The 17,025-nt window shown below is 43.5% G+C and overlaps 1 protein-coding gene across 2 annotated transcripts in view; it reads right to left on the reverse strand.

Annotated features, from left to right (window-relative positions):
- Positions 1-1,002: 1,002 nt before the first annotated feature.
- ATP6V0A2 (ATPase H+ transporting V0 subunit a2) overlaps positions 1,003-17,025 on the reverse strand; it is a 43,092-nt gene continuing 27,069 nt past the window's right edge. For both annotated transcript variants that reach the window (XM_077875305.1, XM_077875304.1), the window contains exons 10-20: positions 16,164-16,314; positions 15,791-15,927; positions 15,315-15,502; positions 15,125-15,215; positions 12,752-12,870; positions 11,693-11,903; positions 9,484-9,603; positions 7,650-7,769; positions 5,760-5,877; positions 5,153-5,324; positions 1,003-4,496 (exon numbers count right to left, since the gene is read on the reverse strand). In XM_077875305.1, the coding sequence (XP_077731431.1) occupies positions 4,397-4,496; positions 5,153-5,324; positions 5,760-5,877; positions 7,650-7,769; positions 9,484-9,603; positions 11,693-11,903; positions 12,752-12,870; positions 15,125-15,215; positions 15,315-15,502; positions 15,791-15,927; positions 16,164-16,314 (1,527 nt within the window). In that variant the 3' untranslated portion in view covers positions 1,003-4,396. The remainder of the gene's footprint in view (positions 4,497-5,152; positions 5,325-5,759; positions 5,878-7,649; positions 7,770-9,483; positions 9,604-11,692; positions 11,904-12,751; positions 12,871-15,124; positions 15,216-15,314; positions 15,503-15,790; positions 15,928-16,163; positions 16,315-17,025) is intronic.

Genomic DNA, 17,025 nt, shown 5'->3' on the forward strand with positions numbered 1-17,025 from the left:
CGTGGGGACGGTGGAGAAGAGCCACAGGAGAGAGAAGGGGAAGCGCGTCAGACAGCGCAGAAGCAGGCCGCGGTCCAAGGCGCACTTCCGAGCACCCTTTCGAGGGTCCGGGAGCGGCCCCGGGGCCCCTGGCAAGGGAGACTGCGACCCGCTTCCGCACAAGGCCGAGCCGCGCGGGGAGGCTCACCGATCTCCACCTCCACCTCCACCTCCACCTCCACCTCCTCGGGCTGCACCCTGCGGTAGAAGAAGAGCGTCGAGGCGCCCTCCTCCTCGCTGGTCTGATTGAGGAAGTGCAGGATGAGGTCCTCGACCTTGCCGTCGTCGCGGCTCAGCAGCTCCTCGAAGAGCTCGGGGTCTGTGAGGCCAAAGGCCGCGTACACGCGGTCGCGCATCCACAGCACCCGCAGGTCGTCCATGGCGCCGCGCACGGCCCACGGCGCCCCAGGAGCCCGGCGACCGGCGGCGTCCCAGCCAACGACGCCCCTGCCGACCGGCGCCGGGCCAACGGCCGCCGGGCCCCGCCTCCCGCCTGCCCTGCCCTCCCCTCCCCTCCCCTCCCCTCCCCTCCCCGCGCTCGCAGCGGCGCGGACCCGGACCCCGGGGAGGGGCCGGCCCTGCTCTCGGCAGCGCGCTCGCTTCCGGGGCGCCCGGGCCGCCGACTGCGGACCTCGGGAGCGCCTCCCGGGAGCCCCTCCACCCGGGCGACAGTCGCGCCCATGTTGCCCCGGAGGAGGCCGAGGCGCCGGCGAGGAGACGGACGAGGCGGGGCCGACGGCCAGGGCCCCCAGGCACATGGATCTCAGGGCCTCCGAAGAGCAAGAGCGAAGCGCTCGCCGAGAGTTCCAAGGGGCAGGTTCCTCCTCGCACACGGCATCACACGGCATCAGGAAGGAGGGAGACCCAAGAAGACACGAGTGACTTCTGGCGTTTGGGATCGGGAAAGGGGCCAAGTGCGTTGGCTTTCCAGCCAAAACCAGGGCGTAATAGAGCAAACACCCATGTTTTAAAAAATATATTTATTTTTCATTAGTAAAAGAAGTCCAGTACTGATAGGAAGATGCAAAATTGTCCTTTTGTGCATTTGTGGCACTTTTAACTTAGCGACTGTGGTTTCCCCCTCACAGAGTTGAGTCTTTAGACAAAGGCTGACCCTAAGAACCTAGCCTTCCCACTGGATTTTCCCATCAAGGAACAAGTGGAATGTCCGAAGTATTACAATTCTAAAGCAAAGCTCAGCATCAATGACCTAGCTGTTGGAAAACTATTACTTAGAACTGCCTCATTTTCATCATCTTGAATTAAGATTTCTTCATAACGTTACGGGAGATACACTAGATGGCATGCAAGCAAATTTGGCTTTAAAATTTTAATGAAGAAATTTACTATTTTTAAATGCAGACTGCAGAACAGTTATAGAAGTTTTGTTTTTGTTTTCCAAAATGAATCAGGCCCTAAAATGTCTGAATATTTAATTCATAAACATCCTGAGTTACCTATGCTATATTCTATGGCTTATTAAACTACAGCAGAATGAAAACAAAACAGAATGTTTTTATAAAAATACCTACTCCACAAACGAGGGCAGAGTGACATTCAGTGAAAGGTGATTCATTTCAAGGTCCTATCCACAATGAATGGAAAGCTCACCATGATCCTCACCAGAACACCCTCTTGAGTTCCTTATCACAGTTATGTCACCACAAGGATACTCCTTAGCCTTGCAGGATGAAATCAAATTGTTTCCTGAAGAAATCCCTTGGATTTTTATTTTAGGATTCCACATGGAGTGAACACCTGAATGAAAACTAGAAAATGTGGCCATCATGCCATTTATCATGAACGTTCTCTGCAGGAAAATAAGCAGATATGTAACATCACCATGATAACTGACCATTTTGCCTCTGGATATTTGCTATTAAGGGAATGAAGTCTGTCTTAAAAATTTTATGTATAATAGTTCTACCAAACAGCTTAAAAACAAAGCACAGCAACTGCTCTGGTAACATAACACTGGAACCTATAGCTTTAGAAAAAAATAAAATTTCCCCTGGTGCCTAAAAGACACCACCGAACTCTATTTCTACAGAGTTCTTTCATAAAAGTTAGGACCACTAAGACATTTTTTTATATAATTACATAGGATACATAACTACTGCATAGGTTTCAATTAAAAAATGACTCTTCCCTCTCTGTTCTATATCCTGATAAGAGGTGTTACTTAGAATTACAAACTGGACCATAACAAGTCACCAAAGGGGACCCTAAAAACTTTCAGCAGATACCGCATGCCTCTTGTTTACTAATCAGTTAATAGTACTCTGAAATCAGGGTTTTCCTAGGGATGAATCAGTTACCCTTTTATTACCACAGATACTTGAAGTAAAGTAATAAAGATGCCAACTTTTCAGGGACAAGTCTACAACCTCAGCAGCATTATTGAGATTTTGCATTTCTCCCAACAGAAGTGTCCAACCAACATTACACTTTCCCAGGGAAAATGAACCCTGAGAGCAGAATCACATCCCAGAAACTCATCAGCATAGTTTAGGCTTGATACTGTAATATGAGGGACAAAACCTAGTAACTCCAGGCTGGCTTTCAGGAACAGCTCACAGAAGAGCAGCATGGAATATTTCCTACACTTAGAAAGGTGTAATGGGAGAGTCCCAATTATGTCGGGGTGCTTAGCTCGTGCCTCTCAGCAAACAGGTCTTGACATTCTGAAAAGATACACTTAGATTCAATGCTACCATAAGTTCAGCTAGAATGAAAATTCCAAACATTACCACCAGTCAGGTGAAAGAGTACACGGACAGACCTTTTCGGAAGTTTCTCAAAATGTTAAGAAAGTGAGAACACAGCAGATTTCTTTTTGAAAATAATTATCTACAGTTACAGTAAAATATGAAAAATGAACATAATTTACAAGACAATAGATCTTCCTCGACTTACGATGGGGTCTCATCATAAGTTAAAAATATTCGAAGTTGAAAATGCATTTACCACACCTGACCTATGGGACAACACAGCTTAGCCTGGCCCACCTTAATCGTGCTCAGAGCACCAACGTGAGCTCTACCACAAAGCCTATTTTATAATGAAGTGTTGGGTGCAGGTGGTGGTCAGTGACCCTCGTGACCATGTGGCTGATGGGAGTGCTGCGGCCACTGCCCAGCATCAGGGGAGAGGATGGGGCCACAGATCGCGAGCCCGGGACAAGTCAAATTCAAAATTCCAACTACAGTTTCTACTGAATGCAGTATCGCTTTCACACCATCATTAATTCAAAATTCATTAAACTAAACCATTGAAGTCAAGGACTGTCTGCACAGATTAAAATATTCCCTAGGACGGACCGACATTTATTCAAAACTACATTTCAAGTGAATAGATGGATTTAAACTAAAGATTCTAAGAATTAATTTTCAATTGATCCAGTGTTTGAAAGTTTAAATTAACTCTAAATACCTTTATGAGACCTTTATTTAGAATTAGTCTGAAAGTAAAAAATTATACTGTTCTCAAGGACAGCTGCAATCTCTTTAGGGTAAAATACTCAATTTATATTTTGTTATAAAAATACACAAAATACTACTTTTTATCTTCCTTTCACTCGGTATAAACCCCTTCTGGTTCAGTTACATTAGCCAAGCTGGTCTCTAAGTTCAAATCACATCCATATTGTATCTTCTCCAGTCATATTGGGTTTTAAGGCTCAGTATACAGTTTACCTCTCAAACATACAATTATCATAATCGGTTTTACATAAGGATAACAGGATAAGAACAGTTTTAAAAATATACAAGTGGGATAACCATCTGTTGTACGTTATTTCATCCCATTTTCCCCAATTATTAAAACAAGACAAAATTGTAGAAACAATCCCTTACTTGCAGTTCTAGATAGCATACAATAAAAAAAGTTTACATACTTTTAATCAAGCAGAATGTGAATCTTTTTGATTATCCGTCATTAAATTTTTTTAAAAAAACTATACTTAACTTCAGCAGTTGGAAAATATTATCTGACAACGTCAAGCGACAGACTACCTCTTTGTTGTTTTAATAAGGTGAAAAGGAACTGAATATCTAAGACCATTCAAAACCGCTTCTCTCCCCCAAGCCTCTATTTTTAAAAATAACTTTAACATAACTTTTGGCATTAACATCTATTTGCTCATCATAAAAACTGAAAGAAATTTATATATCTGAAATTGATAAACTTTACAAAATATTTAACATGTGGAAGAGGTATATCTTACAGAATTATTTGGCTATATCATAAGGCAATCAATGAAGACGGAATTTTTCCTATTGTAAATCTGACGTAAGTGAAATTCTGTAACATGATAATTCTCCATAAATTTGACAGCTTGTCAGATACAGCAATGCGATCATGCCATGTCGTCAACGAACTTGGACGAGAGTAGTCTGAATGAGAAAGGAACAAATTTGGTGCCTGCACCAACATAGAACTTGTTCTGAAATTCTACCCTAAAAAAAAAAAAAAAAAAAAGATTTCAGTTTATTAATGAAAGATTGTGAAGAACATTTCCTACGTTTCTTCAAACAACACGTATAAGTTTTTAAAAAGCGGGGGAGGTGGCTTGCTGTGCTAAAGTTGCTTCCATTCCATACATGCTCTCTTGGCACAAATGTTTTTACTTAAATAAAATCTACACATGCACACACTCTATCCCAGGTTGCCTTTCTCGATGTGTAATGGAAACACGAAGCGTCACACCACCTCACACACTACAGACACATGAATATTCAGAATCTCTCTCCCCACATTGGTATCTTCACACACAGACAAGTAATCTGACATATACTATAAACCATTAAGAAACATGTAAGAATTTTATTTTATTTTACAGTAAGATAAAGTAATCTGTCAGACCCCAAATGAATTAAAATTATTAAATATACTGTTATTCAACAACCATAAACTTGCTTTTACTTGTCAGTGATAATACTTCAGAAACAAAATACAATTTTAATTGAAGGGATCTGAATATAGATCCCAGCGTTGGGAAGGGAAGAACCAGCCTAAATTAAGTGCCAGATTTTTGTGGGGTTATATATACATGTGGGGAAGGGGTTCTTTTTTTTATTTAAATAACAGTTCCAAAGTTAACTTTCAAACTCACCAGTGGAGGCGTATGGCGTGAAGAAATGCGGAAAGGCCTTCCATGATCAAAAGGATGAAAATTGTCAGAACTGCAAACAGAGCAATAACTGGCAGCAGCAACAAGACTCCATAAGTGGTGTCTACTCGGAGGCCCACGCGCACCAGCATGGTCCACAGGACATCAGACAACTCTGCAGGTGAAGCATTCAGCAGATTTCACTTCTGTTAATGTTCACTGAGTCACCACAATTAGCTAGTGGAACTGGGTCTCCTTCTGATGACTCTGAATTATTATCCACAAAATAATATACACACCTACATAATTCAAATGTAATCTGCTTCTTGTGTAAAAGCTAACCTGCCCTTGATCATCTCAAACCCTGAGGAAGATGCGGCATGCCAGAAAAATCAGAGGCCTGCCTCCTAGGGAGAGAGCTTGACCCAAACCATGGTCAGGCTGGCTCTGTCCCCAGCACGATACTAGTTGGCACAGTATCTGAAAGATAGTACCGTGCTTCCCTTGGAAATGTGAAAATGTCCCAGAGCAGCTCCCTGGAGGTTCACTGTGGCACTATGGGGTGTCTCAGCATAGAGTTTGGGAATTGCAGGTCTAAGTGAAAACTTACGTGCGTGAGCCAAACTGAGAGCCCAGAGCCTCAGATACGAGGCGGTGTTGGAGATGCATCCCAGACAGTACTCGATGGAATGAATCACTTGGGTCATTAATATTTCTCCAAAATTAAACTGGGAGAGAGGACACAATATGTGTTAGATTCTGTATATTGCCTACATGCTCTCACAGGTTACACATCTCGTCCACAGTCACTCCATCGCTCTCAGTCAGAGACCTGGCCTCTGAGACACTGGGGAGAACATGCTGGAGTGTGAGAACAGTGAGTCAAAGATCTGAGCTCTGCTCACAGCTCCACCACAGCCAGCTCTATGACCTACAGAGCACACCATCCCAGTTCCTTGGCCTCAGATTCCTGTTTGGCACCTGGCCTGGAACTGTCCCTCACAGACAGCACAATGTGACTCAGGAGCTCATCTCTGCAACCACAAAACACCAGTTGAAAACAGATGCTTCCCAGACACGAGCCTGGAGACCCTGGCTAAATGTGTGTATCCAATAGGTAAATGCAAGCCCACCACAATGAAGTTGTGAAACGGGGCCCCTGCCAGCAAAGAGGCTGTACAACACTGGAAAAGACTCTAACACTCTTTCCAGCTCTGCTTCTTGATCTTTTTTATGATCCTATGAATTATTAATAGTCCCAAATTAAAACATTAAATTACATAATTATAAAATGCAGATTATAAGAAATTTTGTTTAGTCCTTATTGGAAGACCAAATAAAGTTTCAAGAAAATAAAGCAAACCAGAGTAGCAGAAATGGCTCAGTTGTGTCTGCCCAGAACTGTGCCGCCCTTCAGAAAGGGGGATCTGCTTCTCCTGCCATTCACCCCATACTCCCAGCCACAGCTGTCATGGGCTAAACTGCATCCCCCTCCAAATCCATGTGTTGAAGCTCTAACCCCCAGTGTGACCGTGTTTGGAGACAGGGCCTTTAAGGGAGTAATTACAGTGAAGGGAGGTCGTAAGGGTAAGTGTCCTTAGAAGAGAGGACAAGGCCCGGTAAGGACACACATAGAAGGCAGCCACTCACAAGCCAAGAAAGAAGGCCTTCGGAGAAACCAGTGCTTCCACCTGCTCAAACCTGGACCTCTAGCAGTCAGTATCTGTCATTTAAGACCCAGTCTGTGGTTATGGCGTCCACGCAGGCTACTAAGCAGATGCTGGTCTGGGAATGGCAAGTGACCCTAGCCAGGCAATCACAGTGCTTCGTGAGGATTCTTCCTAATAGAACAATCAGCCAATAGTGCTTTTCTCTCTGACCAAAAGATTGGAGAAAATAAGCTCAGGGCTATCTGTGGCCAAGGTTCCAAAATCATGGGGCCGCCTGGCTTCAAAACATAAAACAAACCAACTAAGAAAAACCAACCCATACATCTTGAAATTGGAGACCTAGAAAGCAATCACTCTGAGGCCAACACTGTTCCTGCCTGAAATGAGCCAGTGGTATGAATCAGGTCTCCTCCTGCAAATATGACAAAGTTCTGACTGAGAGAAGAATCTTCTGAAAGCAATGTTCATGGCACCTTAAGTCACTTCATAGGACAGCAGGTCATGTTAACACTATAAATCCCACTATGAAATTGAAAAAACAAAATGACAGCCCTTATGACAGATGACCATAGAGCAGCATCTGGGAAGCTTTGTGTGACAGGTCTTTCGGGGTTTGTTTTATTTTTTAAAGATGATTATTATTGTTCTCACAGTGATTACCTCTATGAAAGCTTGGTTTCTTTTCTTTTCTTTTTTTTTTTTTTTTTAAGTAAACTCTACACCAATGTGGAGCTCGAACTCACTCCTGAGAGCTACCAACTGAGCCAGTCAAGCACCCCGAGAGCTTGGCTTCTTATCTAATGTAAATTGTTAGTAACAGAGAAGATTACCTCTTCACATGTCATTTCTCTACATCCATCTTCTACTTGGTTATTTCCCTCTTCTATGTCTTGGCTTCCCAGCAGAGAAACTTCTTCTTCACTATCTTTCCTTATAAGCGTGTAACCACTCTAACAATAACCAAAAGAACAGAGAGTCATTGTCTTTAAAATCACAAGGACATGACAAATACAAAGTCAGAGCCCCTTCCTTTCTCTTAATGATTCAGCTCTTTGAGAATACATAAATAATGAGACACTCCTAACGGCAGAGAACTGAAGGTTGACAGAGGGAAGTGGATGGGGGATGGATATTAAGGAGCATACCTGTTGTGATGAGTACTAGGTGTTGTATGAAAGTGATGCATCACTGAATTCTACTCCTGAAACCAATTTTACCATATGTGTTAACTAACTAAAATTTAAATAAACACTTGAAATCAAAAAAATTAAATTAAAAAGTTGTTTGTAAGAACATAAACATACCATATCTAAGATGGCTATTATTTAAAAAAAAAAAAAGTAAGTATCGATTAGGATATGGAGGAACTGGAACCTCTATGCACTGCTGGTAGGAATGTAAAATGGTGTGGCCATTTTGGAGAACAGAGTGGGGGGGCCTCAAAAAATTAAACACAGACTTATTATGTAATCCAATAATTCCATTTCTGAGTACATATCCAAAAGTATTGAAAGCAAGAAACTGAACAGATTTTTATATAACCGTGTTCACAGTAGCATTCATTATTCACAATAACTAAAAGGACCAACCCAAGCATCTGTTGATGGATGAACTGCTAAGAAGAATGTGGTCAGGCTATACAATAGAATATTACTGAGCCTTAAAATGGAAGAAAATTCTGACACCTGCTGCAACATGGCTGAACCTGGAAGGCATGGTGCTCAGTGAAACAAGCCCATCACAAAAGGACAAATACTGTATGAGTCCACATATAGGAGGTGCCTAGAGGAGTCGAACAAGAACAACAAAAAATAAAATGGTGGTTGCAAGTGTCTGGGGGAGGAGGATGGGGAGTCTGTGTTTCTTGGGGACAGAGTCTCAGTCTGGGAGGATGAAACAGTTCCAGAGACAGATGCTGGTGGCGGCTGCACAGCTGTGGGGATGTATTCCAGGCCACTGAATTATACACTCAAAAAGTTACAATGGAAATGCTGTAGCACTCCACACAGCTCACGTACAGTTTATCACAATTATTTTTAAAGAAATTAAATGAGAAAGCTGGCACACTGGCAAACAGTATAGAGAGCAATCTAACAAAATGGAACCCTGGTTATAACGGAGGGATATAAGAGGGCACCGTTTTCTCTACGTACCGTGTTTTCTATCATTCAGTTATATTATTTAAACTAAAAACAGAAATCCTTTAATGATGACAGCAGTGCTGAAGGACTGTTCAAGCTCCCAGCAGCTTTGTGGCTCACTGGGCGGGAGCCACGCCCACACGCCCACATATAGCAGGCCAACTGCGGTAAAGCTTCTGCAGCACAAGCAATACCAGAGGCTGAATAAAGGAGGCTCTGGCTTTAAATCAAGACACTGAGACCCTCTAAAAGGTGTTTTCTGGACTCCTCTTTTTTTTTTTTTTTTTATTTATTTATGATAGTCACAGAGAGAGAGAGAGGCAGAGACACAGGCAGAGGGAGAAGCAGGCTCCATGCACCGGGAGCCCGACGTGGGATTCGATCCCGGGTCTCCAGGATCGCGCCCTGGGCCAAAGGCAGGCGCCAAACCGCTGCGCCACCCAGGGATCCCTGGACTCCTCTTTTTAAACCAAAACCAGACTCTGCTCACCACCTACAAATACACATCCAAGCTCGCGCTTACCCTGCTTACTCCGAAGCAACTGCGCCCATTGTGCAGCCACAACAAGAAGAGCGGTTTTCCCAGGAAGAGAACAGGCACAGACAAAGCTGTGACGACCAGCAGCAATCTCTGGACATGCTCCTGTGGGCGCAGAAGGGAAGGAAGTCAAGGAAGACACAAGACCTGCAAAAAGGGTCGCTGGTGCCCTCAGTGAGTGAAAACCAAACACCAGGTCTCCTTCTTCACGATAACAAGGAACAGAAGATAGACACAAGTCAAATGATATCTGCCAGCAGAGCTTTCCCTAAACTCCTAGTGGAATTCTGGAATGATGAATAACACTACTGACAGAGTGGGGAAAGTGTCATTTTGTTCAGATCTGTAAGGAAAGAATAAGAAAATTCTCAACAGAGTTAAATTCTAGCTAATACTTTTCTGAAAACACTGTACAAGGGCGAATACAAACACAAGCTCTTCATTTTTTTTATATTCTTGTTCTGTTTTTTTTTTATTATCATCATTATAAAGACTACTTGAGGAAAGTGAGCACATAGTAGTAGATTCACTTCTACAAGAGAAAAATCCCAAAGGAGGATTCAAAACAAAACTAAAAGAATTTTCTTAAAAAAGAGAGATATCTAGTTACCTAAATACAAATAGAGAGCAAAGCATGTTCACGCTAACATAATCACTGTGGCCTGCATGGTTTTAAGGGATCTGTAAGTGGCTATGAAAACAAATGACCAGGCATCACACTGTCCATGGCTTATCCCTCCTCTGTGGCCATCCCCGTGTGACACACAGATTCCCGGGGCTGTGCACACTACATGGGTATGAGCTAGTAGTACCTATGTGTTAGTATCTCATACCACACCACCAACATGAATCAGCCCCCAAAATGCTAAGACAAGTGGGGTTCACAGGCAGAGTCCTATCAGAAGTCAAGAGCTATGAAGTCAATCAGACTGGGTTAAAATCTGGACTCCCCTGGCAGCTGAGTGACCAGGTCTGCACTGAGCCACTGGGATGATGCCATCTACCTCAAGGGCTATTTTGAGTTCAGAAAGAATAATCATGGAAGCATATATTCAGGCATGCAGGAGATGTATAAAGGTAGTTCCCCTCGCTGATCTTTGACCAGGCCACCTGTGCCCCACTGACCTCCCTGCTATGCCTTTATCTATTCCATTCTATAAAGGTTCAACAAAATAACAACTAAATACAACTTAAAAACCACAAACAGGAGAAACATAAATAAGAGTTGAAAACTCAAATAATTAAAAAAGGAAGTATGCATGTAACTCACCACGAAGCCCTAGTGCTTCAAGATGCACTTCAAATCTGACTTAAAACTTAGCTGTCCACGGAATGTGGAAAACAAAACCAGATGCTCCATTTGCAGAATCAACAAGGTTTTTAAAAAAATAAAAGCAAAATCTACAGCTCAAGAGAATATAGGCTGTGACACACTGACTGGGAGGATTTCTCCACTACCTCACAGATGCTGGGAACGGGGCACCAGTATCTACAGCAGCATCTTTCAGGAGGGATGCTGTAGCATTCCACACAGCTCAGAGACCCTCAACATAATCACAATACAAGCTCACATTTAGTGAACACCGGCAGGGGCCAGGTACTTTTCTAAGGATTTGATAGGATTAACTCTATGCTCTAAATTGGGTCTTATTTTTACTCCCATTTTACAGATGAGGGAACTGAGGCATGAAGGAGTTAGTCATGTGTTTGCAGTTCCATTTTGGGGAAGTGACAGCACTGGGATCACAAGCAGGTCACCTGAGCCCCCATTCTGCCACCATGCCACAGTGTGGATCAGGTGGCATTACACAAACACACAATTCTAGAAAAGCCAGTTTTGGAGAGGGCCAATGTGCTCTGGTCCAGATGCTGATTCCATGATGTCCTGACTTAGGGATTCATTTCAAAGTAATTAAAAAAGCAGGGGAATTCGCCAACCCTCAGAAACCCTCCAGAAATACTTTCTTCCCAGCAGTTCTGATGGCTACCAAGGGGCAACAAGTTCAGGTTATAATGTCCAATCGGAGTCCCCCCAGCACAGCGTTCAGAGCAGGTGGCACAGTCTTCTAACATAGAAACAGAAAGCCCCTACATGCTGGGGAAGCCTGTGGAAAGCACCTCCAATCATCAATACAACAAGGCTCTTAGAAGGACTTCCTTTAAGTTCCTAAGAGCAGAAGAGAGCATTACCTACCTGCCCTGAGTAAAGACCATTTGTTTCACTAGCCGGAAATAAAAACATGTTAATAAATTCAATCAGAATGCTGGGAGCAACTCGGGAGGTTTCTGCTGAATAAACCAGCCACTTATAGACAATCATAAATATAAGGTATCCAAAGATGCACAGCATGAAGAGAAGTTCTGGGACGGAAACCAAATAAATATTGAACTTCTTCCGGAAATGCCTAAGAAAAAAAAAAAGGAATCGATCAAACCATGAGCAAGTTTGGACTGAGATAAAAAGTAAATTACTCTTTGGGACACCTGGGTGGCTTAGCAGTTAAGCGTCTGCCTTCGGCTCAGGGGGTGATCCCGGAGTCCTGGGATGGAGTCCCATATTAGACTCCCTGCATAGAGCCTGCTTCTCCCTCTGCCTGTGTCTCTCTGCCTCTCTCTCTCTCTCTCTCTCTCTCTCTTTCATGAATAAATAAATAAATAAAATCTTTTAAAAAAATTACTCTTCAATTCTTTGTGACAAGGCCTATCTCATCAGAACATCCTTCATATTCTGATACTTGTACAGGATTCAGATACGTCCGTGAAGAAAAGAGATGTGAGCACAGTGAAAATGCTCGTGTTTTACCATCAGGCCCAGTGATAGGAAGAAAATATACCTCTTCCTCTTCACACACTAGTTCTAGTGAACAAACAAAAAGTTCTCTAATTTATAAAATGCAAAAAGAGTATAATAAAAATTAGTTCCAGAAATAGATCTGAATGAACATGTTGGATGCTTCCCTCCCTTGAATGTTAAACTCCATGAGGGCAAAACCTGTTCTCTGTCTTCAGTACCACTCGATCCCGGAGCCTAGACCAGGGCCTGGCATATACTATACACTCAATAAATATCTGCTAAATAAATGAAATCACTGAAACAGTCACAAACCTGTATCATCAAAACAGAATCAAACCAACACATCACCACCCACACCAGCTGCCTTTAAGACCCATACAGCCTACCCTCAAGAAGCAAAGTTTAAGAAACACCAAACTTGGCTTATAAATACTGCTTTAGAAAAAAATCTGTACTTACAGGTGGTTAAATATTCCCAGAATGACTCCAAAAGTCATGTGAATAATTCCTAAAATCACAGACATTTTCATTTTAAAAGAGTTTAGAAAAGTGAGACGATTTGTGGCCAGGTTCCAAATCTGAAGACAAAAACAAAACAAGACATCTTTAACTTCCTTAAACTGCTTTAGGACACACAGATGACACTCGACAAATTTCCTACTTTAAATAGAAACGCAGCTATAGATTTAAAAAGAAAGCAACATTCAGACTTTCTTCCTGACACTTCTGATCTGAGAACCACTGATTTTCTTAAACCAGGGCCACAGACTATTACAAACAACTCTTTCACATAAAGTTCAAAGGACGTCAAATGAAACAATCATGTCTAGGGATCTGTGCCTCTGAGGCAATGCTAAAAGAAAGGGCAAGAGAAAGAGTAACACAGAGTAGGGGAGTGGAAACTTCGCTCTGGGGAGAGCTGATGCCAGCAGGGCACGTTCCAGGTCCTGGGGTCTCTTACCCTGGGCGGGGGCCATACAAATATGCACATTATAGCAGTACATACATGTTTTATACATTCTTGTGTATGTGCATTTTATGATAAAGTTTAATAGAAACGAAGGGAAGAAGAGAGGAGGAAGAGAAGAGAGGAGGAGAGAGAGAAGAAAAGAGGGAAGGAGAGAGGAAGGAAGGAAAAAGTGCAACAAATGGCCAAAGCGTACTGATGATAAAGCCCAGGGCACTCTAGCTGAACTTCTAGGGGCTCCCTGCCCCAGCCTCTCCGGGTCCTGCTGCCGACTGCTTCTCTCACTCTCGAAAAAATAATTCTTACAGTCACTCACTCAGGGAGATTAGGAAAAGGGAAAAGGGCCTATTTGGACAGAAAGATTTGTTTTTTTTAAGTGAAAATAAGAGTTTAGAGAGAAATATTAAGGCTAACTTAAGCTTGACTGTCTGGGTCCACGGGAATAGCCTGCTGGCAGTGGCCACTCCAGGGACGTGGCATGTAGGAAAACTAGCAACAGCATAACATAGCCAAGCATGACATGGAAGTCCCTCTTTGATCACTAAGCTAAAAGCAACTGGGTACAGAAAGATCTTTTAAACAAAAAAGAGGAAGAGAAAGATGTATTTGTACGTTCATAAAGAAATTTGGAGGGATGCCTGGGTGGTTGAGCATCTGCCTTTGTCTCAGGTCAGATCTTAGGGCCAGGGACAGAGTTCAGCATCAGGCTCCCCACAAGGAGGTTTCTCCCTCTGTCTATGTGTCTGCCTCTCTTTCTGTGTCTCTCGTGAATAAATAAATAAATTTTTAAAAAAGAAACAAACAAACAAGCGAACTTGGAAGGAGACACTAGAAACTGACCTCAGCGGTTGCCAGGTGGAAGGCAAGGGGACTGAGGAAGTAAGGATGGGGTGGAGGAGACCTTTCAAAAGAGCTGGATCTCGGACACATGCAAAGTACATGCGTGGGTCTATATTTGAGCTTTATGAACATAATGCCCATTTTTAAAATTAAATTGTAGCAAAAAGAAGCAGTACCATGCCCCAGTCTCCTCCTCCCCCTCAAAACGCCCACTTGAACTTTCTTCCTTGGTGCCTTTATTCAGAAACATTTCTTCTTTAAAGTAAGGCCACATTTACTAGGAATCGGGCTTCAAAATGCTATGCCTTAAGAGAATTGTTATAAAACTTTTTTCACATTTCCAATTATATGAAGATGAAAGACAATACCACTGATTTACACAAATGATGTGTAGAGGTGAGGGCCTGGTGGGAGGAGCCCGTTGGGGGAAGGGCCCAGTGGGCAGAAGGTCCAGGGGAAAGAGTCTGGTGAAGGCCAGAGGGTGGGGCTGGCCCGCTGTGCAGCCTGCCCGCTCTGGGGTGGGGGGCAGCAGGCCTGGCCCCCTGCAGCTGCGTCTTCCTTTCCCTTCTCCTATCACTTCCCATTTCAAACAACTATCTCCACAAGCACCCTGATCACCTTGAGTTCCCTTTCAAGCTCTAAAACTCCATACAATTTCTTTCTAGATCGAAAGGTAAAAAAATAATCATAATCCCCATATACAAAGAAGAAATGTAGGAAGCAGCTACATTTCATGGCTCTTGAAGGGCCGGCTCCACCTGCCCACCCGTCCTGTCTGGGCACAGACCCTGGCTTCCCAAATGGACAGCTCAGCTTCATCTCTAAACCAACTTCACTTGGGATGCACATGGGCCAGGACTGCTCAGGCAGACACCCCCTAGGGAACAACCCTCCCAATCATGTGCAACCACGGGAACCATGCCCAGCAGTCTGAGAAAGCACTGTGACAGTGAAATCGGGGGGGGGGGGGGGGGGGGGGTACCACAGAGGAAGCTGGGATAACAGTGAGGGAAGAGTGCACTCACAGGATCGATGCCTAGAGGATAAGGACCCTGGAACACTCCGGGAACACTGGGGTCTAACTGCAACACTCTGCTGCGCCTGACAATGGTGTCACTGCAACAAGAAACAGAGTGAGCAGGCTTAGGGACAGAAGGACAGGGATCTCAGAGAAATGCTCTTCCCCCTAAACACTGCTGGGCGGCACACACTTACTTCCAGAGCACCATGTTCCTGTGCTCAGCTAGGGCATGGCTGGAACTGTACATGGCAGACACATTCCACCCAGAGCCAAACAGGTTCACAGATTTGGAAAAGCAGTCGTTGTAGATGAGGCCCGTGTACACAGAGAACAGCCCCATCAGCAGGAGGATGTATCGGCCATTGAAAAACATTCGCATGATCTGTGGAAAGCAGAGCGCAATGAGCAGGAGAACCACCACGAAAATGCTGGAAGAGAGCCCACATCTGTCTGGGCCTGCTCTGAACCGCTCCTCCCAGGGGGTGTCTCTGAGGGCCAATGAGAGGGTCTACCTCACATAGAGACCACAGGCCCATACCTCTTACAGCTCAGTCAGTGATGCATACTGTCAAAAACCAACGTTTAAGAAATGTTTCTTTTCTGGTCAAAAAGAAGGTAATTACTACTAATTACCCAAGATGTTAACAAGCTGAAGGGTTTATGCTCTTACCTCTTGTGACTGATTTAGTCTGGGATGGTTTTCATTTATCACGAGCAAGAGGGCAAATAAGAACATCACAAAGCCATGGCCGAAGTCTCCAAACATCACAGCAAACAAAAAGGGGAAAGTGATGATGGTGAAGAGAGCTACAGGGAGAGCAAGAGACTTGATTCACCAGAGGCAGAAAACTCTGGTTAAGTCAAACACTTGATCTGCCCCAGAAGTCCCGGAAGAAAACAGACAGGTTAAAATGAGCGTTTTACACTAAGCAAGATGACACAACAGGAGCCATGAGCCTACTTTCCTGAACGTCTACTACATCCTTGCAGGGAGAAACAGCAGCAACCATACAGAAGAGGATTAATAAATTCAGACTTCCGACCTGGGTTCACTTCCCTGTAGGTCCCAACTCCGTAGGCATCCACAATGTTCTGAAACCCCTCGGTGAACTTGTTGGTGCGGATTAGAGTTGGGGGTGTTTCTTTTGTTGGGATTGTGTTCATAAATGAGGGTATCGTAGCACCGCTCTCTCTCTTTCACATAAAAAGAAAGAAAAAACAAATCACTATCCAAGAGCTCGTTCAATAAACACTGACTCCCTGTGATGGCAAGGCTCCGCATGGCCCGTGGGGACATGAGAGCCACCACCAGGAAGGGAAGAGTTGGCGGGGCAGCACATGGGGGTCCAGTCTTGCAGAAGGAAGTATGTTATCCAGGCTGCGAGGACGGGAAAGCAAATAGCGGGGCTGAGAATGATGGGGATATATATATATATGCCTATGGCAGCCTCAGAATTACCAACATAAAACTGAAATTTAATCTTTCATCTCTTAAAAACATTCAAAAGGAATCTGGAAACAACTGCAATGTTAGCTAATAAAACCAAAAAATAGATGAGAATAAATCAAAATGTCAACATTAGTATGACAAAGTCATATATACAGCTTTTTCCTTCAGAGCTTATAATTCCTCAGAAATGCATTATACTGATTTATAATGGAGGAAATACCTTTTTAAATGCATAAAATAAAACAGGCTATTCCCAGAAAAGTAGATTTTCCAGTCAAATTATATTTCTTAAAACACTTGCAAGGAAGGGGATTCTGGGAAAATTTCACATGGCAGCATGGTTTTGAACTCAACTCCCCGAATCCCCTGAAGAGCAGAAAGGGCAACCAGAAAGCAAAACCAAAATCCACAGACTGTATTTCTCACAAAATCATGTCCCCACAGGCCACAAAATG

This window comes from Canis aureus, chromosome 27 (genome assembly GCF_053574225.1).
Source record: "Canis aureus isolate CA01 chromosome 27, VMU_Caureus_v.1.0, whole genome shotgun sequence".
Classification (NCBI taxonomy): Eukaryota; Metazoa; Chordata; class Mammalia; order Carnivora; family Canidae; genus Canis; species Canis aureus.